At 46.2% G+C, this 25,068-nt stretch overlaps 2 protein-coding genes across 6 annotated transcripts in view; one reads left to right on the top strand and one right to left on the bottom strand.

Annotated features, from left to right (window-relative positions):
• NFRKB (nuclear factor related to kappaB binding protein) overlaps window positions 1–7,554 on the top strand; it is a 33,504-nt gene extending 25,950 nt beyond the window's left edge. For 4 of the 5 annotated variants that reach the window (XM_033204302.1, XM_033204301.1, XM_033204300.1 and 1 more), the window contains exons 24-27: window positions 1,046–1,813; window positions 5,338–5,444; window positions 6,233–6,368; window positions 6,484–7,554. In XM_033204302.1, coding sequence (XP_033060193.1) covers window positions 1,046–1,813; window positions 5,338–5,444; window positions 6,233–6,368; window positions 6,484–6,609 — 1,137 coding nt within the window. In that variant the 3' untranslated portion in view covers window positions 6,610–7,554. The remainder of the gene's footprint in view (window positions 1–1,045; window positions 1,814–5,337; window positions 5,445–6,232; window positions 6,369–6,483) is intronic. The other variant, XM_033204303.1, reaches the window with a different exon arrangement.
• A 3,938-nt stretch (window positions 7,555–11,492) lies between these two features.
• Window positions 11,493–25,068, bottom strand: part of TMEM45B (transmembrane protein 45B) — a 43,107-nt gene continuing 29,531 nt past the window's right edge. The window contains exons 2-6 of the mRNA XM_033204315.1: window positions 18,362–18,547; window positions 16,204–16,410; window positions 15,054–15,238; window positions 13,508–13,653; window positions 11,493–12,423 (exon numbers count right to left, since the gene is read on the bottom strand). Coding sequence (XP_033060206.1) covers window positions 12,312–12,423; window positions 13,508–13,653; window positions 15,054–15,238; window positions 16,204–16,410; window positions 18,362–18,539 — 828 coding nt within the window. The 5' untranslated portion in view covers window positions 18,540–18,547 and the 3' untranslated portion in view covers window positions 11,493–12,311. The remainder of the gene's footprint in view (window positions 12,424–13,507; window positions 13,654–15,053; window positions 15,239–16,203; window positions 16,411–18,361; window positions 18,548–25,068) is intronic.

Raw genomic sequence — 25,068 nt, 5'->3', positions numbered from 1 at the left:
GGGTGACTGTGTAGGTAGTTTTTAGAGGCGTTTTGCTTCTGAAGAGAGCAGAGAACTGGAGTTGAGTGTGGAGTGCAGTAGGTGGAGGGAGGTGTAGAGTTAGCCAGGATTGGTTGTTTTTTAGGATGGGAGGTATTACAGCATGTTTGCATTCTGATGGCCGTGGTCTAGTAGAAGGGAGAAGATCGATCACGCCAGAGAGAGAGGAAGTCCCTGAGTAAGGCTAAAAGGCTTGCATCTCTTACACATGAGGGACTTGGCCTTGGGAGGTGGGAAGCCAGGCTCTGGTACACCTGTAGTCTCAGCTACTCAGGAGACTGAGGCAGGAGGAACATTGAAGCCCAGGAGCTCGAGGCTGCAGTAAGCTCTGATTGTACCACTGCATTCCAGCCTAGTGACATAGCAAGACCCTGTCTCAAAAAGTCTTTTTCGGCCGGGCGCGGTGGCTCAAGCCTGTAATCCCAGCACTTTGGGAGGCCGAGACGGGCGGATCACGAGGTCAGGAGATCGAGACCATCCTGGCTAACACGGTGAAACCCCGTCTCTACTAAAAAATACAAAAAACTAGCCGGGCGAGGTGGCGGGCGCCTGTAGTCCCAGCTACTCGGGAGGCTGAGACGGGAGAATGGCGTAAACCTGGGAGGCGGAGCTTGCAGTGAGCTGAGATCCGGCCACTGCACTCCAGCCTGGGCGGCAGAGCGAGACTCCGTCTCAAAAAAAAAAAAAAAAGTCTTTTTCTAGGTTATAGATGTGTACAGAGATACTGATCAGTAAAATAATAGATCTTGGATTTACCTTTATATATTCTAATTCCCCCTCCCCCACCACAGTGGAGGGGGACAGCGAAAACAAATGATTAATTTTGGAAGCTGGGTGAAAGGTTATAAGGGTTTGTTGCACTGCTCTCTACTTCTGTGAATGTTTGCAAAATGAAAAGTTTAAAAAAATACAAAACATCTACCCATGAGATGAAGTTTGTCTAGTTGTATTTTGTAACCGGTTTACTAGTGTGAATCCCTGGTAAGTGCTGCTTCTCCCCTTCCAGGTGGCAATCACTGGGCAGCTTGGTGTGAAGCCCCAAACAAGCAACAGCATTCCACTCACAGCCGCTAACTTCCACATCCAAGGCAAGGATGTGCTGCGCCTGCCGCCCTCGTCCATCACCACAGATGCCAAGGGCCAGACAGTTCTGCGAATCACTCCAGACATGATGGCCACGCTGGCCAAGTCCCAGGTTACCACAGTCAAATTGACCCAGGACCTCTTCGGGACAGGAGGCAACACTACAGGCAAAGGCATCTCTGCCACCTTACACGTCACTTCCAATCCAGTCCATGCAGCTGATAGCCCTGCCAAGGCCAGTTCAGCCAGTGCGCCTTCGTCCACTCCAACGGGTACCACTGTGGTCAAAGTGACTCCTGACCTCAAGCCAACAGAAGCCTCAAGTTCAGCTTTTCGCTTGATGCCAGCCCTTGGCGTGAGTGTGGCTGACCAGAAGGGAAAAAGCACAGTGGCCTCTTCAGAAGCAAAACCAGCTGCCACGATCCGCATCGTGCAGGGACTGGGAGTGATGCCTCCCAAAGCAGGCCAGACCATCACCGTTGCAACCCATGCCAAGCAAGGGGCCTCGGTAGCCAGTGGGTCTGGAACTGTCCATACTTCAGCGGTGTCCTTGCCCAGTATGAATGCTGCCGTGTCCAAGACTGTGGCTGTGGCTGCTGGGACGGCAAGCACCCCCATCGGCATCGGCACGGGAGCCCCCACCGTGCGGCAGGTCCCCGTCAGCACCACGGTTGTGTCCACGCCCCAGGCTGTGAGTAACTAGGGTGAAGCTTAGGCCTTCTTTTTAGAAAGCTTAAGGTTCAACTGCCCGTTGTGCGAGAGACTCCCTAAAAACTAGGAAACTACTTCTTAGGAGTGGAAATTAGAAGCCCTAAATATCACCTCATTTACCCCAGAGAGATTTGTTTACTGATAGACTTTTGTTTTCCTTTGAAACACAATTTATCAAAGTGCGGTGCATGCATACATTCTTTTCAAATAGTAAAGAACAGTGCAGATGAAATAAAACCTGACCATGTTCTCCCTTCATGAAGATTAATTGCTGTTGGTAGTTCGGCATTTAGCCTTCTAGTCCTTTTCTTGAGCATTTTCATACATGTACACGTAGTTTAAAAAACACCCATGAGAGACTTTATATATTCTGTGATTTGCTTTATTTATTTATTTGTTTGTTTATTTATTTATTTATTTATTTTTGAGGCGGAGTTTCGCTATTGTTGTCCAGCGTGGAGTGCATTGGTGTGATCTCAGCTGACTGCAGCCTCTGCCTCCCGGGTTCAAGCGATTGTCCTGCCTCAGCCTCCCGAGTAGCTGGGATTACAGGCATGTGCCACCAAACCCGGCTTACTTTGTATTTTTAGTAGAGACAGGGTTTCTCCATGCTGGTTGCGAACATCCTGACCTCAGATGATCTGCCCACCTTGGCCTCCCAAAGTGCTGGGGATTACAGGCGTGAGTCACTGCCCCTGCCTGCTTTATTTATTTTTTATAAATGTCTTGATCGTTCTAGGCCATACACAGATATTGACTGGGGTCTTTTTCATGGTATAGCAACCAGTAGAAGGGCCTCTGCTAAAGGATGCGTTTCCACTATTAGCCAGGCAGTGGCGAATGTTTCTGGGCTTATGTGTGAACGTTTCTGAAGCGGAGAGTGCTAGCGCCAGCCTTGGGGGGTGCACACATGGAGAGTTGAGATACTCCAGCGGCACCTCCTGAAAAGCCACACCCACGTGTGCCCCCATCAGCAAGCCTCCTGTTTCCCCTAGACCTTACCTTAACCACTGCTGATACGACGTCTTTTTAACCTCATATACATGTCTTACTGGTCAAAAGGGGGTTCTTTTTTGATGTCATATCCCTGATGTGAGTGAAGTTGAGTATCCATTCCTTTGGAGGTTGGCATGTGCTCCCTGGTGAGTAAATCTTTGCCACTTTTCTTTTGCGGTATTTGGCATTTTCATATTGTTTGAGGTGGCTTTTTATAACATCCTGAAGATACGGAATCTGTGGATGTGAATTCTTTATATGCATAGAAAATATTTCTTTCCAGCCTGTCATCTTTTAACCTTATGTATGGAGTCTCTTGCTCTACAGAGCTTTGTAATTGTATCTAATTAGATCGATCAGCATTTCCTCTAATGGCTGGTAAGTTTTGTGTCTGTGTCTTCCTTACCCCAGGGTTATAAAATGTTAACCTTTATTTTCATAAAATACCTTGAGTTTTAAAAAAAAGTAGAATTGTGAATGCATTTGAAATATATTTTTGTGAATAGGATGAAGTTGAAATCCCATTTCCCAGTTTTCAAATTTGCCAGACTAATCAACTGTTGCTTCCCCCACTAGCTTGAAAGGCTACATTTATCATAAACCAAATCCTCATATCCACACAGGTGTCTGTGGATACATGTGTGTTTACTCTTTAGCCTCTAGGTAAGGAGCATTGTTCAGAAGAAAGGTGTGTACGGACAGTATAAAATACAGTTTCACTTTACTGAGCAAGCTATGTAGGGAAACCTTCATTAATTGGGATAAAAGCCAGAGCAATGAAGAAGGATATAAACATAAGTCAAATGAACACCCAAAACAGAAAACCCTAACATAGTGTGGTTAAAAAAGAAATCGTTGGTCAGGTGCAGTGTCTCACACCTGTCATTCCGGCACTTTGGGAGGCCAAGGCGGGCAGATCACGTGAGGTCAGGAGTTCGAGACCAGCCTGGCCAACACGGTGAAACCCCCGTCTCGACCAGAAATGCAAAAATTAGCCGGGCGTGGTGATGGGTGCCAGTAATCCCAGCTACTCAGGAGGCTGAGGCAGGAGAATTGTTTGAACCCGGGAGGTGGAAGTTGCAGTGAGCCAAGATTGCACCATCGCACTCCAGCCTGGGTGGCAGAGCGAGACTCCGTCTCACACACACACACACACACACACACACTAGTAGTTACTTAGGTTTCTACATCATAAAAGTTGAAATAAGGAAGCGGGTAAACCGCACTCACTTGATCCACTTCTGTTTCTGCTGAATCCTCTAACATAGAAAGGTTGTATCAAGTGTCATCTGTCCTGTTAACAGTCAGCCTGGGTAGGTGCAGCTGGAGAGCATTTGGAGGGGCAGGAAGTATTGATGGTGCTTTTTCCCACTGTCTAGTCAGCTTTTTAGGTAGTTCCTGAGGGGATCATTCTAGGTGATATACTGGTCTGAGATGTTTTAAGCAACAAAGGCATTTTGAGGAAGAAAATAAAACCGTAAGTAAATGTATCTGGAGGTGCCATCTCAAGGTATTCTGCTGCCTGTTGCCCTCTGCATGCTTTTTTCACAGGCTCCAGGCTGTGGGTGACCCCCATGGAGACAGGTGCAGGGACCTGCGGCGCAGTTTTGCAGCTGAGTGCCCGTCTCCTTAGAGTTAGCCTGCCTCTGTGGAATGCTGATGCCCTCTCCCAGCATCCTGTCAGCCAGCCCTCTTGAATTTTTTAAAACTCAGATTTAATTTACATAAGATTTTACTGCATATAAATTTTATTACCAGTCAAGCATTAAAACCAAGGCAGTCTGAAAACAGGTGACGCAGTGACCTGTCTTAACCATCCAAGTCTCAAAGACTCTAGGCCTTCTCAGTTTCTAAAAAAAAATTCTTTTTAGGCTTTATTAGCTTGGGGGTTGGACTTTTCACTTGATTGAGTTTAGTATTAGTGTTCCCTAGCTAATCTCTCTTATCTCCGGGAGAAATGGAAAGCACCAGAGAGCATGGCCTCTCCCTAATCTAGCACACCCTGCTGTTCCTCACCAGTGGCCCTGCACTCCAGTGAGTAGTTGTGTGCTTTAGGTATTAACTCTTGAGGCCCTCTGTCCTTCCTCGAATTTATTTCACCAAGTAGTGATTGTGTGCCCAGCACTGTGCCATGTACTGAGGGATACAGAGATAAGTCTCTGTCCTCCAAGGAACTCAGAATCTTGGACTGTGCTAAAGCGAGGACACACCTGCCTCTGTGATTTAGATACAGGTTTTAGCCTGTTGAAAGCAGATAGATAGGGTTGTTGCTGCTTTTGGTAGCATGAAAGAGGATGATAAAAGATCAGATATCACCTGGCTATGGTATATAAGTAGTTTCGTTAGGGTTTCCTGGGCCCAAACCATAGGAGTCTGGAGACCCTGGTGGGTTCTGGGGACTCACAGCATCTGTAGTGCTTGCTCCTCAGTTCCTGATGCCCTGGAGGTGACACTTGCTGATTTTTCTTACCTCCTGTCTTACAAAACCTGACTGCCTTTTCTTTCTAGGGGAAGTTGCCTACACGGATCACTGTTCCCCTGTCTGTGATCAGCCAGCCAATGAAGGGCAAGAGTGTGGTCACAGCCCCCATCATCAAAGGCAACCTTGGAGCCAAGTGAGTGCCATGTCATTGTGAAGGAACCAGTTTCAGGGTGGAGGTGGCAGGCAGGGCTTACCAGTCCTTGTTACCGAATGGCAAAGTGGCTAGTCTTTCTGGGTCCCTCCTCTGACACCTCTCCTTTATTGTGCTCATCAACAGTATTTATTGAGCACCTAGTATTGTTTTAGGTGCCGTGATTAAAAACAGGTGAAAATCCCTGCTGTTCTCCAAGCATACATTGTAAAGTAGAGAAGTAATAATAAAGCAGCATGCGTGGTGGTGGTACATACTGGAGAAAAAAGGGTGTGGGGAGTGTTAAGATGGGGCTCAGCTAGATGTGAGGGCCACCTGCGGCCCTCCCTTTGACATTTGAGCTCTGAACCGAAGCAGTTCAGGGAATGAGGGCCACCTGTGGCCTTGATTTAAACAGGGATAAAGGGCACATTGAAGTCAGTCCGGCAGTCTCAGGGCAGCTTATGAGATGTGGCTATTAGGGGGAGGGTTTCTTGCAGACATGCATACCTCCCTGGGGCCCTGTCCACTATTCCTACTGGTCAGGGCCAGGAGCCAAGGGCCATTTTATCCAGAGCACTAGGGGCTCCTGGGATTACTGTCTTCTCCTGCCATGGGAAGTGGAAAAGCTAGAAGAAAGGTGGTCTCAGCAATTGGTTTCCATTTCAATCTGAAATGCTGGGATTTTCATTGGCACAGACCTCCCTGTTGTCCTTCAATGCATGGCCTAAATCTGGGCCAGAGAATACCCGCCGATATTGTTATACCTCACCCCTGCTTTCCCTCCACAGCCTCAGTGGGTTGGGCCGCAACATCATCCTCACAACTATGCCAGCGGGCACTAAGCTCATTGCTGGCAATAAGCCTGTTAGTTTCCTCACTGCTCAGCAGTTGCAGCAGCTTCAGCAGCAAGGTCAGGCCACACAGGTAAGGCCCAGGGCAAATTCTTCACCATATCGGGCTCCTCTCTGATTCCACTGCTGTTCTTAACTGGTGCGCCCACTTGCAGTCCATTGACCTGACCTTCTCTCTTTGCAAACAGGTGCGCATCCAGACTGTCCCTGCGTCCCATCTCCAACAGGGAACAGCTTCTGGCTCCTCCAAAGCGGTCTCCACTGTTGTTGTGACTACAGCTCCGTCTCCTAAACAGGCACCTGAGCAACAATGATGATGAGAGAGGATGGCTTCCATGAAAGCCCGTGCCTGGTCTGTCCTGGCTGAGAAGGGAGCAGGGAGGTTGCATCATTCTTTTAAGCTTGCCTGTTCAAGGCAGCCAGGCTGGGGATGATGGCAACAGTGGCCTGGATTCTGCTGCCATGTGCCATAGTGGAGCACCCTGGGAAAGGTTCACTCCAGGGTTCCAGGGTCTACTGTCGACCAATCTAGGAGAATATCCTGTTGGAATTGCAGGAGGTACCAGTTATGTCCTACAAGCCAGAGTTCTGAGAGTAAGACCCCCAGGGAAGGCTTACCAGTCGCAGAGTGCACAGACAGTGAATAAGCTGGTTCTCCATGAGGATTGTATTTTTTGGCTTCTGGTCTTCTCCATGACTAGTGGTCTGGATAGGAGTTTGCGTCCAGAAAATTTTATGTAACTTATTTTTTTAAAGAACCTGTTGTACATCTTTATAAAATATAAACTTGGGCTTTAGCCACCCTCTCCACCAAACTGACTTATTCTTTTGACTAGAATGAGAAAATGGCAAGAATCTTAGTAAGGTGGTAGCCAACTTGGTAACTGCATAGTAATCAAGAGGCTGTAAGATGGGAAGACACCGTAGGCAGTGGGGTAGAGTGGGTCCTCTGAAATGGGATTCTCTTGGCACTGCCTGTTAAAGATAGGGGTGTTGGGATCTTGATTGTGGCCCCCTCGGCTTCACCTGCCCGCTTCGCCCTTCTTGGCAAGCCTGTTGACATGGACGTCCACATGGACGTCCAGAGCCAGTGGACAGAGAGGAGGGGAGTGACAGCAGAGGTGCTGCTTTTGCAGCACAAACTTTGTTGCAGTTCAGAGAGTACACGTTCTGCTCTGCTACCGAGCAAGAGTTGCAAACCAGGCTCTTGGGGCTGGCCATTTGTTTTTGTAAATAAAGTTTTATTGGAACACAGCCCAGACCCATTTGTGTTTGTTTTATTTGTGGCTGTTTTCAGATTCGAAGGCAAAATTGAGTAGTTGACATAGAGAGACTGTGTGGCCTTCAAGCCTAAACTATTTCCTATATGGCCTTTTAAGGAATTTTTTTTTTTTTTTTTTTTTGGTGGCTGGGCTCGGTGGCTCACACCTGTAATCCCAGCACTTTGGGAGGTCGAGGCAGGCAGATGACAACGTCAGGAGATCGAGACCATCCTGACCAGCATGGTGAAACCCTGTCTCTACTAAATTACAGAAAATTAGCTGGTCATGGTGGTGTGTGCATGTAGTTCAGCTACTCGGGAGGCTGAGGCAGGGGAATTGCTTGACCCCAGGAGGTGGAGGTTGCAGTGTGCCAAGATCATGCCACTGCACTCCAGCCTGCGAGACTCTGTCTCAAAAAAAAAAAAAAAAAAAAAAAGTTTTTTGACCCTTGCTCCAGAGTAGAGATGGTGGAGGACAGTGGGGGTACAAGGAACAGGGATCTGCCTGCCTGGCAGTACCAGCCCCAAAAGAAGCCAGTCTCGATTTGCAGGTGATTTACTCCTGGCTGTGTCATGCTTCTCAGCCTCTGTCAGCTACAAGGAGAGTTCAGGACGATACTTTACAATGTGATTAATTCAAGCACTGGTTGTCAACAATACATGTGTCCCTTGTTTTGGGGCAGCAGTGAGTGGTAAAGGCTTTCTGAGGTGATAGGGCTTCCATGACTCTCTTGAAAGTGCCCAAATTATTAAAAACGTATCTTTAATTTTTGGAGTGTATTGAAGCTCTTTTGTGGGTTCTGGGTGAAGAGGTGGAGCTGGAGGATGTGGGATGGAAGGAGCCTGGCTTAGCTGTTGGGTGGTTAGGCGGTTGCCGAGAAGTGGAGGAGGATCTGGGAGGCTGGCTGGCTCCACAGCTTTCACAGACATATCGTTGAGAGCAGTTCTGTAAAACCAGTGTCATCATTCCTCTTTTAACCGTTGGAAGACATGAGTCTGAGCTGAAGTTAAAGAGAAGCTTCTTATTCTAAGTCCAGTGTCTTTCTGTTGCCTTCCTCTGGGCAGGAGGGCTGTGGTGTATCCTGGCGAGCCTGGGGGCGGATCCAGTCTTAGGAGGTGGGAAGCCTGCATTGCAGAGAGCAGAAGTGAATGGGCCTCCCGGGTTGAGCTTGTGATGAGCAAGGAGACTGGCACGGGATGAGGTTGGCAGTTGGGGAGAGGTAGGATGTCGTGCGGGGAAATGGGTCTTTCCACTTGAGAAAGGCGAGTGTGTCTGCGTTTGACAGTCCTTTGATATTTGCGTATCTTTGTTATTTTCAAGAATCACATTTCACCTGGAAGGCCATGTGGCAGTTTTTAAACAAGAAAAAAAAAAGAAAGTAGTAATTCCAGAGATCCTGTCTTAGGTATTTACTGCCAGCTACAAACAAACCCCTTCTGAATTTACTTAACAAGGAATTTCATAAAAGTAGCTCTGGCATTCAGCCACAGCCCTGCCTGCATTCCTGTTTGCTGAGGTCAGCTGACTCTGCGTGTCGTTTTTTGCACATGCAGACATGTGCGTTCTGGAGAGCAGGGAGTGAGTGTACTTCAGGTTGCTTCAGGATGCTGACTCGTCAGGACGTGTAACTTTGGCACTATCCAGCCTGTGGGTGGAATAACAATAGCGGAGAATGGAAACTCCCTACTGGAGCTGTTGATGGTGACAGCCCAGGATTTGTGCCACACGAGCTTCCTTCGTATGCTGGCTTCAGGTTTGTGATAGATGAATGGTGCAGCGATGGTGAGTGTTTTGTTTTTGTTTTTGAGATGGAGTCTCACTCTGTAGCCCAGGCTGGAGTGATGCAGCGAAATCTCAGCTCACTGCAACCTCTGCCTCCTGGGCTCAAGCTTTTCTCCTGCCTCAGCCTCCTGAGTAGTTGGGATCGGTCATAGGCATGCGCCACCAAGCCCTGCTAATTTTTGTGTTTTTGGTAGAGATGGGGTTTCACCATGTTGGCGAGGCTGGTCTCCAACTCCTCCCCTTAGGTGATCTGCCTGCTCCAGCCTCCCAAAGTGCTGGGATTACAGGCGTGAGCCACCGCACCCGGCCATGGTGCATGTTTTGTAGGGAATGATTCCAGAAGACTTCTGGTGGCAACGATTGAGCCTCTGGTTGACAGAGATTGGTAAAATTATTCAGAAAACACATCTAAGACAGGGTGTGGAGAATAGTATTGTCATCAGTTTATACTTTAATACCACATCTAATAATGTTTATGATAGGGTTGATTACTTCCATGAAGGCATCACAAGCCTTGCTGTGTGAAGGGCATCTAAATACATTTTAATATATCTGTTCTTTACACCTCAGCCCCACTCTGGAGAAAATAGTACATTTTCTTAAAATATGGTACACTTAAAAATAACTCATGTGGATCTTTTCTTTGAAAGTAAAACTGAATAGGTCCTTCTGCCCACCTCCAGTCCCCAAGGAAAGAAGACATTTTATGTTGATTGCCAATAATAGGTCCTTCAGTATTTGTTGAATGAAGAATGCTTGTGTTTCTCCACTGGCCAACCAAGGTGGCTCTTGAAAGTGGAACCCGGGGTTCTCTAATAACTAAATTAGTGCTTTTAGTAGCTCATTTTGAATCCCTAAGCAGTGACTTCAACTCTGAAAGGGTGGCTAACCCTGGAAGGTTACCCTCATTTAGTGAAGTACAGCATTTCTTCCAAAGCGCATGCAGTGCTGGATGTAAATTCTCTCTCCTGGGTTTGTGTGACTTAGCAGAGTGGAATGGTGAGAGAGGCCTGGTTTTGGAGTCATACTGAAGACTGGCTTTGCCACCTGGCATCTCTGTGGTCTTAGGCCAGCCAACTTTTCTTTCCTTTTTTTTTTTTTGAGATGGAGTCTTGCTCTGTCGCCAAACTGCAGTGGAGTAGCACAATCTCAGCTCCCTGCAACGTCTGCCTCCCGGGTTCAAGTGATTCTCCTGCCTCAGCCTCCCAAGTAGCTGGGACTACCAGCACCCGCCACCACACCCAACTGATTTTTGTATTTTTAGTAGAGACAGGGTTTCACCATGTTGGCCAGGATGGTCTCAATCTCTTGACCTCGTGATCTACCCGCTTCGGCCTCCCAAAGTGCTGGATTACGAGCCACTGTGCCCAGCTAGGACTGCCAGCTTTTCTGAAAGACCTCATGCTCTTACACATTACAAGCGGTTGTGAGAACCAGATGAGATCGGGCGCATCTCAGAATCTGAAAAATACTATGCACATGGAAAGTATTATTTGGTCTCTGAGGCCCATCAACTTGGTCCTAACCCACTTTTATCAGTTTGTAGAACTTAATCTTTTTAAGTTCTCCATATTTGTTATGCTTTCATTTTTTAATGTGCTACTGTCTCAGCCTGGGATGGGTTTTCTCTACAGGGCAAGTTCTGTATTTCCCCTCCTCTCCTTTTTCTCATCGTGGCTTGTCCTTGTCTCTCATAGCACCCGTCACACTGGGTGTGACTACTGGCATGTCTCTCCTGTTTGACTATAAACTCCTTGCTGGACACCTGTCTCAGGAGTCCTTACAGCCATCTCAGTGCTGTTGCAAGGTAGATATTTAATAAATACTTGTTGAAGGAAGTTTTTATTTTTTGAGACAGTCTTGCTCTGTCACCTGGGCTGGAGTGCAGTGGCGTGATCTCGGATCACTGCAAGCTCCCCTCCCAGGTTCACGCCATTCTCTTGCCTCAGCCTCCTGAGTAGCTGGGACTACAGGCACCTGCCACCATGCCCAGCTAATTTTTTGTATTTTCGGTAGAGATGGGGTTTCACCATGTTAGCCAGGATGCTCTCAATCTCCTGACCCTGTGATCCGCCTGCCTCGGCCTCCCAAAGTGCTGGGATTACAGGTGCAGTGAAGGAAGTTTTTTAAAAAGAACAGATCCAGAAGCAAGATTAGGGTTTCAATACTTTACATTACTAATTCTGAATTCTTTATCCTTTGCTTTCAGCTATATTAAAATTGAAAGCCTTCCATACCTGATATTTTTCTCTCTGCCTCATTATACAGCTTTCCTATCAGATCTTCTGTTAGGGTGACTTTGAGGAGTCAGAACATCAGGGCCCCAACTTTCAGTAGAGCCATTAACCAGCTTCCTGATTAAAAAAAAAATCACCTTTGGCCTAATTTTGTCACTTACAAACAGTGGTTTAGTACCCTGGTATGATTAGTTATATGTTTAACAGTAGTTTAAAATACCAAAGCTTGTGAATTATTTTACTTTTAACAAATATGTCAGAGTTAGAACTCTAAAGGCACTGTCATTTGCTTACACATTCTAACATATTTCTAATAAAAAAGTACCTGCTTGCTTAAGAGAAAAAGGGATAAGTTACCAAAAGCAGCAAGTCCTCCTGCTGGATTCACATCCTGGATTCATCCATGAGGCCACTTCATTGTAAAGCTTTTAGCATCTCTTGATTTCTCTTTACACTGAGGCACAAAGGCCTGCTGCTTGGAGGCCTTACTTAATTTTTCCTTATGAGGGGTACTATACCAACACAGACTCCAAATCATGTTAAAAATCCCAACTGCAAGATACACAGGATGCTGTAGGCCTGATTTCCTGTTCTAGAACCTCCAGCCTTGTGTTGAATGAGGAGGTGCAAATATATAGACCCTTAAGATCAGACCATGGCAGGCATTCAGGTGGGGGGATGAACTCCATTCATTCCAGCTGTTCGGTGGGACATCTACGCCCTCCACATCTCGGCTCATTCCTCATCCGAGCCATTCAAGAGGGCGGTCTGGTAAGTGGCACCTGAATTCAATTTCTGAATTCCAATGATTTCTCCCCTTCCGTGTCTCTTCATCCGAGTCAAAAGGCTTTAATAGAGAAACAATAAGAGCCAATTAGCCAGAGATTCCCTTAATCCATTACCCAAGGATGTGAAGGCATCTACTGGTTCTTAAACTATTTTCTTTATATTTCTATCAAATACTGTGATTACATGTCTATAAACTAGACTTCTTAGGAAATATCAGTAGATAAAGGGGCATTGGTGGAAACTACTGAATGTCATAATTAAGGCCAAGGTCTCCTGCCTATCTTGGTTTACTGTTTCAGTGGCTGGGCAGCAGAACTAGAAGAAACTGACTTGAGCTCCCTTCTCTTTGGTCCATATGGAACTCTTTCTGGATGCAATAATGGCAAAAATCAGTTACTTTTGCACCAACCTAATATTCTACTTGGGATCTAGAGAAATGACTTAGAAAGAAAGGTAGGGGCAGCCAAACAGCAAATAGAACTGGTAATACCATTTGCTAAAAGTCACCCTTGCACTGAGAGGCTCTGCCATTTATTAGTGGGGTGACCTTGGTCAAGTTACTCAGCTTTTTGAAGCCTTTAACAGCGCGTACTTCATAGAACAATGAAGATGAAATGGGATAATAGAGTGTAGGTGCTTTCCACTGGGCCTGGGGCGCAGCAAGCGCATAGGAGTCCATAGTTGTTATCTGTCTACCTCTAATGAGTACTTCAGTGAGGGGTGGAGTGCAGTTTGTCTTAACATTCTGCTCTGGTTTATTTTTTGATTGTCACATCGTCTCTGGGAAGCAGGGAGGGCAGGTCCGGAAGTAAGATGATGGGTCCAGAATGAACCGTTACTGCGGGGACTACCATCCAGGACTGATTCCCATTTCAGTTTTCCCCACCACACCACAGGCTTAAAATCTGTGAGGCCTGCATTTGAAACCTGAGTCCCTCAGGTTACTATGACCCAGACAGGTCATTTAATTTTGAAAAGCTTCATTCCCCTTGTTTGCAAATAAGGCTAATGACACCTTCCCTGCATGAGAGTACCTTGCACAGAATTTGACGTGTAGTCGGCACTCATCAGATGGTGCGAGTTAATCACATCACTCCTGCTTAGAGCTAGGAGGAAAAGCTTCACTGAAGTCTCAGACATACCAGTAAACAAGAGAATAGCTGATGGCCACGATGCTGAGGGCAGCCAGGTAGTGCCAGCAGAAGCACATGGTGATGAACATGAGGTTGGCCTCATCCTTCTGGTCCCATTCGGGTGCTCCAAAAGGTGGGAACAGCACAAACCCAATCTAGGGGATTACACAGAGAAGTTGGTCTTAGGGTTGGTTGTGCTGAGAAGCAACCTAGCCATCCTCCTGTGGCCACCGAAGTGGCCCGTATGTTACCACTACCTCGTAGTTCCCACACTTCGTTAGCATCGAAAGACCTTTTCACATAGAAAAATGGCTCTCGCTGGGTGCGGTGGCTTACGCCTGTGATACCAGCACTTTGGGAGGCTGAGGCAGGCGGATCATGAGGTTAGGAGTTTTGAGACCAGCCTGGCCAACATCGTGAAACCCTGTCTCTACTAAAAATACAAAAAATGAGCTGGGCGTGGTGGTGGGCGCCTGTAATCCTAGCTAATTGGGAGGCTGAGGCAGGAGAACTGCTTGAGCCTGGGAGGTGGAGGTTGCAGTGAGCCGAGATCATGACACCTGCACACCAGCCTGGGCCACAGTGCAAGACTCCGTCTCAAAAAATAAAAAGGCCAGGCGCGGTGGCTCATGCCTGTAATCCCAGCACTTTGGGAGGCTGAGGTGGGCAGATCACGAGGTCAGGAGATTGAGACCATCCTGGCTAACACGATGAAGCCTCATCTCTACTAAAAATACAAAAAATAGATGGGCGTGGTGGTGGGTGCCTGTAGTCCCAGCTACTTGGGAGGCTGAGGCAGGAGAATGGCGTGAACCTGGGAGGTGGAGCTTGCAGTGAGCCAAGATGCTACTGCACTCCAGCCTGGGTGACAGAGCAAGACTCCATCTCAAAAAAAAAAAAAAAAAAAACATGGCTTCAGGTTAATTTTAAGGCTTGCTTAAAAACACAACAGGGCCAGGTGCAGTGGCTTATACCTATAATCCCAGCTCTTTGGAGGCCGAGGCAGGCAGATCACGAGGTCAGGAGTTCGAAACCAACCTGGCCAACCTGTTGAAACCCTGTCTCTACTAAAAATACAAAAAAAAATGAGCCAGATGTGGTGGCAGGCACCTGTAACCTGAGCTACTCGGGACGGTGAGGCACGAGAATTGCTTGAACCTGGGAGATGGAAGTTGCAGTGAGCCAAGATTGCGCTGTTGCACTCTAGCCTGGGTGACAGGGCGATTCTCTCTCAAAAGAAACAACAAAACAGAACTCCAGGGCCCACATTTCCAGTGGACAGTTTAGCAGGCAGAGCCTGTGAAAGGCATGAGCCCATCCTGGGGAGGACAGCTGAACCTCACTGTGCATGCTCTCAATTGTGGATTGCTGACGCATCCTCTGGATGTTAATGGATAAAACTAGAAGTCAAAGGGTAGGCATGGGGGCAAAAGGGTCATCTAAACCCCTTTGCATGACATGTTAGTGCTGCATTTTCAAACCCCATATAATCAGGGATACACTTGGTGGGGCTGCTCCATCCATACCAGCGAGGGGCCTGGGTGTGGAAAATCACCTGCCAGAACCAGGTTCCCTGAAGAATGAGGAGACTGGTTCGGAAAAGTTCCAGCACGATGTGGTCCCGCAAGATCACCTCTAGGGAGATACTAGCACACCCCACGAACAGAGCATACAGCAGGAGCGAGTGGATGTGTTGGTCCAGCGGAGGCCGGTTGTGGACGTGGTAGTAGAAGAGGAAACCTGCCACAAACCAGATGGCAGCTGTCAGTGCCACGCTTGGCCTTCACCATCACCGATGTTTCCTCTTACACCTGTCTCAGCTAGACTCTTCAGCATTTAGGAATTTAGTTTACATAACATTACAGGCAGCAAACTGATGCGAGTAAGTGTATTTCGTATGTTAGGAGTATAAAGCAGCAGGGGATTGTATCTTAAAATCTCTCTGGAACCCATGGTGGGTTAGTATAGGATGGGTCGGCTGAAGCATGTTGCTGACCTGTAACAGACTATGTGTATACTTGAAATTCGGTTTTTCCCTCAACCTTTTTCGACTTGCCGAGGTACAGAAGTGAGGTTGTTAGATGACAAAATGGATTTTCATACCCCAGTCAGTGTGAGTCATACTGGGAGCGCGCCCCTACCAGTGGGGTGGGTCTCCTGAGACTTATGATGGAGGCAAGACGGTACCTCCCTGGGTGAAGGGTACAGTGTGGTTTCGCTTAACCAAAGGGATGTATCCCCTGCATGGAGGCATTCAGCCAGCTGGGGCATTGTGTGTACACGCATGTGTATGTACACACGTCCCTCCACACTGAGGAGTCTGCATGGGGGCATTCAGCCAGCTGGGGCATCGTGTGTACACGCATGTGTATGTGCACACGTCCCTCCACACTGAGGAGTGTGCATGTGCGTCAGCAGGGACTGCTGGCGGCAGTGGGGTGGCAAGGAGGACTCCTGCAGTGTTAACCAGGGGCTTTGGGAGCTGCCTGCAAGCCTCAAATCCTTCATGGGCTACTTTCGGGAATATGCCACTTGGCCCGTCCAGAGCAGAGCACTAGGTCCTATTCAGGTTTTGGCAGCCCCGAGATGTGGATTTTCTGGGGAAGGGTATTATATTTGCAACATTTCTGGTCTTTTGTACTCTGATCCTTCATAAATATGGCTTGTCAGGCTATCCTTCCTCTCCATCCGTTCCACAGAATTACCTTCCATGAATACTGCCACAGCCATAACCAGTCTGTCCACGCCCAAGGGAACGTGGCTGACCAGATAGGTGAGCATGTCAACAATTCCTGAGACTGCAAAGAATAGGTACATGGTGCTGTGCTGCCAATTCATTAACTTGATCCAGTGGTTCCCATGGTAGAGGTGCAGGTGGGGCCCATCCGGAACAAACTGCTCAGCCAGGATCCCTGCAGGGAAATGAGAATGGCTGTTTTAGAGGGAAGAGGAACTCCAAGACAAATAGCAGCAAGCAACAACCCAAAGGCGAGAAGGGAGCGGAGATGGGGTGAGGTGAGGGCGGCCCGCGGGTCAGCAGACCTACTTGGCTGCCTCAGGTGCAGCGGCTTCAGTATAAAATAGGGTGTGTGCTGAGTAACCTGTGTAGATATCTTCCATTGTTGTTCCTTTTAGGGGTTTGGGGTTGAGGGTAGAAGAATCAACGAACGCAACCAGATCCCCGGGAGGTTTGTCCAGGAGTGGAGATGAGCAAGACATCATCACTGAGGTCGGAGTGTGGCTGATAGAATAATCCCTGGGCTTCCCTGCCAAGTGAGCAGTGAAAGAAATCCCAGACAGAAACAATTGGGTTGAAAGCAGAATCTGAGCAGAGACACACTGGTGATGAAGATACCTGTACGTGCCAAGGGAGGCAAGCGGCTCCCAGGTGCGTGTCTGCAGAGCTGACTTTGAGTGCGTGTCCTTCCTGGGCACAGAGCCAGCTCTGCAAGCCCTGTGCCCCTCCCAGCTCTGTGTCCCTCCCAGCTCTGTGTTTTAAAACACTGGGTAAACAAGGCAGAGGCCCCATGATGTGGGCCAGAAAATGACGAAACTGCGCCACAGGATAGCTCTTCGTTCTTACCCCCTCTACTTTTATACCTAATTTACAAGGCAAAAGATTTGTTTTTATGTCTGGTACCCTTATGTTCTTGGGGAAGCCTAGAAGAAATCCTCCATGATGACATTTTGGACTCTGTTCCCCAGATATTTCTCAAGGCAGATCCTTTTTGAATTCCCACACAAAGAGTCAAAGAGTTGTGGAAATGACCCAGGAAAAGTCCCAGTGACGCTAGAATGGAAGCCCTGTGACAGCAGAGACTGTGTGGTTCCCCAGTGTGTCTCCTACGCCTGGAACAGTGACTTCCTGGCATGTGGTAGGCGTGCCAGAGAGCTGTTGAATGAGTACCATTTTCACCCAGTCAAGGGACCAAATGCTGTAATTGTCCTAGCTTTATTTAGGCAAAGGTTGACGCTGTCCTGACCCTTTAAGCCGCAGGTCCCTGTCACTTCGCACGGGAAGCCTCTCTGAGGCGTGAATGGTGAGTGGGGAAGTTCGGCAGGATGAGGCCAACAAAGCTCTGCAAAGCTTTGCTTCCTCCAAGAGAAGCCAGCGATGTTGCTTCACTCTCTCCAAGAAACCACAGGCCACTGATGACAAGTGGTGATTGTCAGTTGCAGATTAAGACCCCTCATTCCCCCCAGGTGGGGCTGGTCCTGAGGAAGAACACCTGTTACTGTCATCGCTGCTTGTTCTTGGAGGGCCCCAGTGGAGCGGAGTGGATGCAAAGGAAACAGTGGGAGTGGGTGGATCTTGTTGGAATGGGGGCAGAGTGAAGGAAATTCCCTCTCCAACAGCCCTCTGCTGCTTTTTCTCTCCCACTGGCTAATTGATTAATCTGCATAAACTCTCTCTACGCACTTGAGACTTGAGGATGAGGATGAGCCAATGGGTTGGGTGTCAGCTACTGTAAGGATCTGGAGGGAGAGACGATTGAGGAAAAAGGTGATTTTTCTACTTTGTCACAGCTCAGGTACGTGAGCCCAATCTATTTTGTTTTTTTCTCTTTGTATTTGTGTCAGATCTTTTTCATACAGTGGGTGTTTTGCTCCGACAACTTTCCATACCTGTGTTCTTGTTGATTTGATAGTTTTTCACAGCGTCCTGTGATGTGAGAGCCGTCAACCGTTCGTATTCTAAAGCTCTGTACGCAATGGATGTTATAATAAAATAGTGGCCATCTGGAAATTGTTGCCCTATTATCTCTGCCAGTGGGAACATCTATTTCACAGGGCTGCAAACATGAATGAAAGGTTCTGGGTATGAGGAGGAGACTCCCTGGACCAAGTGACCCCTGCTCTTACCGATGACAGAAAACAAAGTCCTGACTGTGGCTTCGATGATCTCAAGACGCCGATAGTACCGCAGTGGGCTGTTCTTCCGTGTGTGGCTAAAGTACTTCAGTGGGTACTTCACTGACCAACACAGTCCAATGATCAGGAAGAAACTCCCAGGGAGCGCGTGGCCCTGGAAATTGGCCATCAGGACACCTAAAAAATTAGGGGAAGGCTGTTAAGTGACGAATGAAGAAGGCAAACAAATGTATCTTTTGGCAGGAAATACAATATGTGCCTGAGATTGCAAATCATAAGCCACGTTAAGAAGGATCAACACATTCTCATAAAACAAGCCTTTATGTTACGTCACTGAAGTCTCATCTGTAAAGTGAGTTACATGACCAACTGGACTCCACTGTCTGGAATGCTTTAAACATGTGGGCAAAATAAAAGGATGAGAGTGGGGAAAGAGGAGGATAGGTCAATATTTATTGATCTCAGGTAGAGAAACCTTCCAAGGCATAAACATAAAGGGGGGGAACTAGAAAAGAAAAATGTTCAGCTATATAAGCATCTTTTAATATCAGGGACATCAAAAGGTAAACAACAAATCAGAAACATGTTTGTAGCAGCTGTATGGTAAACAGCTATTACATTAGAGTCTTTACAAATTAATAAGAAAAAGACCGTAGGAGAATAGGCAGAAGACATGAACGGATGATTCACAAAATAATACAAATTATAAATCTCCCGGAAATTAGAGATGTACAAACGAAAGCACAACATCATTTGTCACCTAATTGGAAAATAATTTTAAAAAGTTTTGGTGTGGTGGTCTAGTACAAATGAACATGGTCAATGTGATTCACATTTTATAAAAATCAGCATAATGGTGTAAACATCACTTTACTCCAAAAATTTTCGGGCATGGTTTGCTTTTATCCCATTTACAGTAGCATGAGACTATAGCTAGGATTTATTCAGAAGTAGATTGATTATTTTCCTCACTGGCCTGGGTGGTTACCTAAAGAATATGTAGGGTGGGAGAAAAATACCAGTTGTTGGTGATTGCTATGGTTTGAATGTGTCCCCTCCAAAATCCAGGTGTTGCATTAAGAGAAGGGGACTTTTTCTTTGAGACAGAGTCTCGCTCTGTCGCCCAGGCTGGAGTGCAGTGGCGCGATCTCGGCTCACTACAACCTCCGCCTCCCCAGTTCAAGCGATTCTCCTGCTTCAGCCTCCCGAGTAGCTGGCATTACAGGCACCTGCCACCACACCCAGCTAATTTTTGTATTCTTAGTAGAGACGGGGTTTCACCTGTTGGCCAGGCTCTTCTCGAACTCCTGACCTCAGGTGATCCACCCGCCTCGGCCTCCCAAAGTGCTGGGATTACAAGTGTGAGCCACCACACCCCGCCGAGAAGAGGACTTTTAAGAAGGGACTAGGCCATGAGGGCCCCTCCCTCCTGAACTAGGAGTAGATGCCCTCATACAGGGGCTGGCTGGAGGGAGCTGGCACCCTATTTGTCCTCCTGCATGTGAGGATGCAGCCCTCAGCAGACACCAGATGCTGGTGCCTTGATCTTGGACCTCCCAGCTTTCAGAACAGTGAGAAATAAATTTTTGTTCTTTATAAATTACCCAGTCTGTCGTATTCTGTGATATCAGCACAACAGGGACTAAGAAACTGGTACCAGAGAAGTTTATAACATTTATAACCAGGTGTTATAACAAATATGTAAAAATGTGGGAGTGGCTTTGGAACTTGATAATGAATAGAAGCTGGAACAGCTTTGAAGTGAGTGCTGAAAAAAGCCTGGATTGCCATGAATGGAGCATTAAGGATGATTCTGGTGAGGGCTCAGAAGAAGAGGAGAGCTGTAGGTGTGGGATATCAGCTGTGGGGAAAGCCTCGTTCTTCTTAGAGATTGCCTAAGTGGTCATGAACAGAATGTTGATAGAGATACGGATGGTGAAGGGAATTCTGATGAGGTCTCAGACAGAAATAAAGAACAAGGTATTGGAAACTGGAAGAAAGGTTATCCTTGTTATAAAGTGGCAAAGAACTTAGCTGAATTATGTCGTGTTCTAGGACTTTATGGAGGGCAGAACTTAAGAATGATGACCTAGGATACTTGGCAGAAGAGATAGAAAGCAGCAAAGTGTTCAGGATGCTGTGTGGCTTCTCTTAACTGCTTATAGAAAAACCTGAGAGGCCGGGTGTGGTGACTCACACCTGTAAATCCCAGCACTTTGGGAGGGCGAGGCAGGCAGATCACCTGAGGTCAGGAGTCAGAGATAAGCCTGACAAACATGGTGAAACCCCGTCTCTACCAAAAATACAAAAATTAGCCGGGTGTGGTGGCGAGTGCCTGTAATCCCAGCTACTCAGGAGGCTGAGGCAGGAGAATCGCTTGAACCTGGGAAGGGGAGGTTGCAGTGAGCCAAGATCACGCCATTGCACTCCGGCCTGGGTGACAAGAGCAAAACTCCATCCCAAGAAAAAAAAAAAAAAGAAAAACTTGAGAAAAGAGAAATGATTCGAAGGCAGAATTTATCATCAAAAGGAAAGCTGAACGTCAATATTTGAAAAATTCTCAGCCTAGCCATATACAAGATAAAAACGTATGTGTAGGAGAGAGAACCACGGGTATGGCCACCTGACTGATAAGGAGATTAGTATGTGTAGAAGGAAGCCAGGTGCTAGTTATCAAGATAATGGGAAAATGACCCCAAAGGCATTTGAGGCTGCCTTGGTCTTTAGAGGCCCAGAGGGTTAGGGCCTTGGGGCAGAACAGTTTCAGGGGAAGGGCCCAGGTACCTGTGGGGTCTCAGAGATCACTGCCCAGGGCCACCTTGGTCTCTGCTTCCCACATTCCGGCAGAGCATTCCTCAGTCACCCTAGCTGTGGCTCAAGCAGGACCAGGTGTAGGCTGGGCCACTACTCCAGAGGGCATAAGTTATAAACCTTGGTGGCATCCTTGTGGTGCTAACTCTGTAGGTATGCATACTGTATGAGCTGTGGGAGCATGGCTGCCTCCACCTAGATGGAAAGGATTTCTTTGACCTCAGGGCCCAAGCAGAGATTTGTCACTGGGGTGGAGCCACTGCAGAGAGCCCCCCAGTAGGCCAATACTTAGGGAAGCCTTGGAGGTGGTACCACCCGGAACCTTGGGGGCCCAACACGCACCCCAGTGTGTCCAGAAGGTGAGATGTGGAGTCAGATAACTATTCTCAAGCCTAAGAGCGAATGTTGAGTTTTGGACTCACTTGAGACCTGTTGTTACTCTTTCTTCCTTCCTCTTTCTCCCTTTTGAACCAGAAACATCTGTCCTGTGCCTGCCACACCATTGTATTTGAATCAAAGTAGACAAGTCATTTGAATTCACAGGCTCACAGCTAGAGAGAAGTTTGCCTCAGGATGAAATTTATCTCAAAGTGAATGAGTCTCATACCTGATTTAGATAAGATTTTGGACTTAGATTTTAAAGTCCCTGTTTGAATGATTTAAGTCTTTTGGGGGCAATTGTGATGGAATGAATGTATTTTGTATGTGAGAAGTACGTGAATTTTGGGGGGCCAGGATTGGAATGCTATGGTTTGAAAGGGTCCCCTCCAAAATTCAGGTGTTGCCAATGTGATAGTATTAGATGTGGGGCCTTTAAGAGATGATTAAGACATAAAGGTTCCTCTCTTGTGGATGGGATTAAGCACCCTTATAAAGGGCTGGACGGAGGGAGTTGGTTCTCTTTTTTGTCCTTTCTGCCATGTGAGGCTGCAGACTTCAACAGATACCACAGGCCAGTGCCTTGATCTTGGACCTCCAGATCTTCAGAACTGCGGGAAATAAATTTGTTCCTTATAAATTACCCGGTCTGTGGTGTGTTGTTGTAGCAGCACAAGCAGACTAAGACAGTGATCTAGAAAAGACCACCCTGGAAGGTAAAGCATGTCCCGTCTGCACAGCATATTCCAACCTTGGACACAGACCCGTCTCTCTAGCACCAGCTACATTGTCAGGGCTGTTTCATATCTTACACATTGACAAGAACTTTCACAAGCTTTAAAAAAAAATGTTTGCAGTTTTCAAAAACTCAAATCGTATTAAAGGCTTATATTGAAAAGCAACAGCCTCATGTTCTATTCCTCCTCACCCCCAGCAAAGCCACTTTCAACCCTTTCAGCTGTTTCCTCCAGTATTTACCTCCACCATTGTAGTTGTTGGGTTGGTGCAAACATAATGGCAAAAACCACAATTACTTTTGCACCAATCTAATACTTTGTGCATGTGGCCATTTGTTAATTCATCATTGTCAGGCATTACCTATCAACTTCCTGGAGCTCTCTCACAGCCTCACCCTCCTCCCCACCCTACTATTTTCATAGCAGTTGCATTATACTCACTTATTGAAATCGTTAGTTTCATTATCATGGCTCTGTAAATCCAAAGTCCTTACCAGGGCCAATAAGGCCGTATATGATCCTGGTCCATCTCTTTGATTTCTCCCAGCACTCATCCCTTGCCACAGTGGATCCCTTCCATTCCCTTAAACGGCTCAGAACACTCCATTCCTGCTTCAGGACATTGCACTGTCTGTGGCTTCCAGAACAGTGTTCCCACAGGGAGCCAACAGTTGTCTCCTTCACTTTACTCAGGTCTCTGTTCAAATGCCACTGTACTCCGTGACTACTGCATGTAAAATACAGGCCGGTGCCACTTTTCAATCTATGTTGACTTGTAACTTTTCTGTAAAGTATGAATCACCATGTGATATTGCAGACTGATTTTTTTTTTTAGCATCTGTCTTCATCCACTGAAATGTGGGCCTCTGGAAAGCAGAGATTTGATCTATTTGCTTATTGTGGTTAGTCCACAGCTTACTGCAGGGCCAGATACAGAGTGAGCACTCAGTAAATACTTGTGGAACGAATGAATGCGGATCCAAGTATTGTATTATGGGTGGTTATGTTTTCTCTAACACTGTTTTTTTTTTTTTTTTTTTTTTTTTTGAGACAGAGTCTTGCTCTGTCGCCCAGGCTGGAGTGCAATGGCATGATCTTGGCTCACTGCAACCTCCACCTCCTGGGTTCAAGTGATTCTCCTGCCTCGGCCTCCCGAGTAGCTGGGATTAAGGATGGTGCCACCACACTCGGCTAATTTTTGTGTTTTTAGTAGAGATGAGGTTTCACCATGTTGGCCAGGCAGGTCTCGAACTCTTGACTTAAGGTGATCCACCTGCCTCGACCTCCCAACATGCTGGGATTACAGGCATGAGCCACCGCGCCTGGCCTAACACTTTTGTTTTATTCTGGGGTTAATAATTGCCTTTTTTTTTTCACATGTTTATCTTCCTGAATATCGATCACTATCTTTTTCCTCAAAAGAGCTAAAAGATCTGTCAAGTGTTGACCAAATTAAATTCTAGACATTTTAACCTCAGATAACTTATTTCTGTTTTATTCCTAGAGACCTGTTTTGAGAATTTTCTCTTCAAAATTGAACTGGTTGTCTGTCCTCCTGAAGCGTTCTGCACCATCTTACAAATTCCCTTTGCCTTTGCTTGTTTTCTGCCCACCCTGCCTTTTGCTGCAGCTTCCAAAAAAGCCTTTTCCTTGTTTTGGATCCCCTGTTTCTTGGATGCCATTTATTTTTCTTTCTTGGCTTACTTCCATTAATGTAAGTCTAGCATTCCCAAAACTATGCATAGAAGGGAGATTCCTTGAGAATCTGCATGGTTGACAATCTCTGCCTTTTTACTGGAATGGACTTATTTAGTCCATTCATATCAATGTAATTATTGGTGTGGTTATATTTACAGTTGTCATTTTGCTATTTGTTTTCTGTCACTCATGCATTTTTTTGTTCCTCTGTGCCTCATTCCCTGCTGTCATTTATGTCTAACAAGTAATTTTAGTATACCATTTTAATTACTTTTCTCATATTTTAAGCTATATATATATTTTTCCTACTGCATGCTCTAGTCTAGGGATTACAGTATGCATCTTTAAGTTACCGTGGTCTATTTTAATAGTATTTTAATTCTGATAAAATATAGTGACTTTGTTCCAATATATAATAGCTGTAATTCCTACCCCTTCATGCATATAAAATATATATATACATACACTAAATGAGCCATTAATATGAATATATATGGACTAAATAAGCCACTCCAACAAAAAGGCAGAGATATGTGTGTGTGTGTGTGTGTGTGTGTACACATATATGTACATATCATATTTATGTTTGGGCTTGTTATAAAGTTTTTAAGTTTAAGATTTAAGAATATATAAAGTCTAGGTTATAAACTAACAGTGTGGCAATTATTTCTTGAAGCAATTTTACATTTTTCAAAGAATGAATATATATATTCTTTGATATTTAATAACATATTCACCATTTCCAGTGTTCCTTTATTTCTGTCATTTTAATAACTCTTAAATCTTATTTTCTTTCAACATGATGGATGGCCTTTAATATTTTTTCAGCTTTATTGAGGTATAATTGACAAATAAAAGTTGTATATACTCAGGGTATATAGCATGATGATTTGATATATGTATACATTGTGAAATGACTGCTATGATCAAGCTAATTAACATAGTTATCACCTTACCTGGTTACCTTTTCCTTTCCTTTGTAATGAGAATCCTTAAGATCTACTCTCAGCAAATTTCAAGTATACAGTTTATTATCATTACTATTATTTTTAGAGAGAGGGTCTCGCCCTGTCA

Source organism: Trachypithecus francoisi, unplaced genomic scaffold, assembly GCF_009764315.1.
Source record: "Trachypithecus francoisi isolate TF-2019V2 unplaced genomic scaffold, Tfra_2.0 Lachesis_group8, whole genome shotgun sequence".
Lineage (NCBI taxonomy): Eukaryota > Metazoa > Chordata > Mammalia > Primates > Cercopithecidae > Trachypithecus > Trachypithecus francoisi.
Note: the sequence above shows the minus strand (reverse complement) of the source record. Positions and strands in the feature narration are given on the sequence as shown.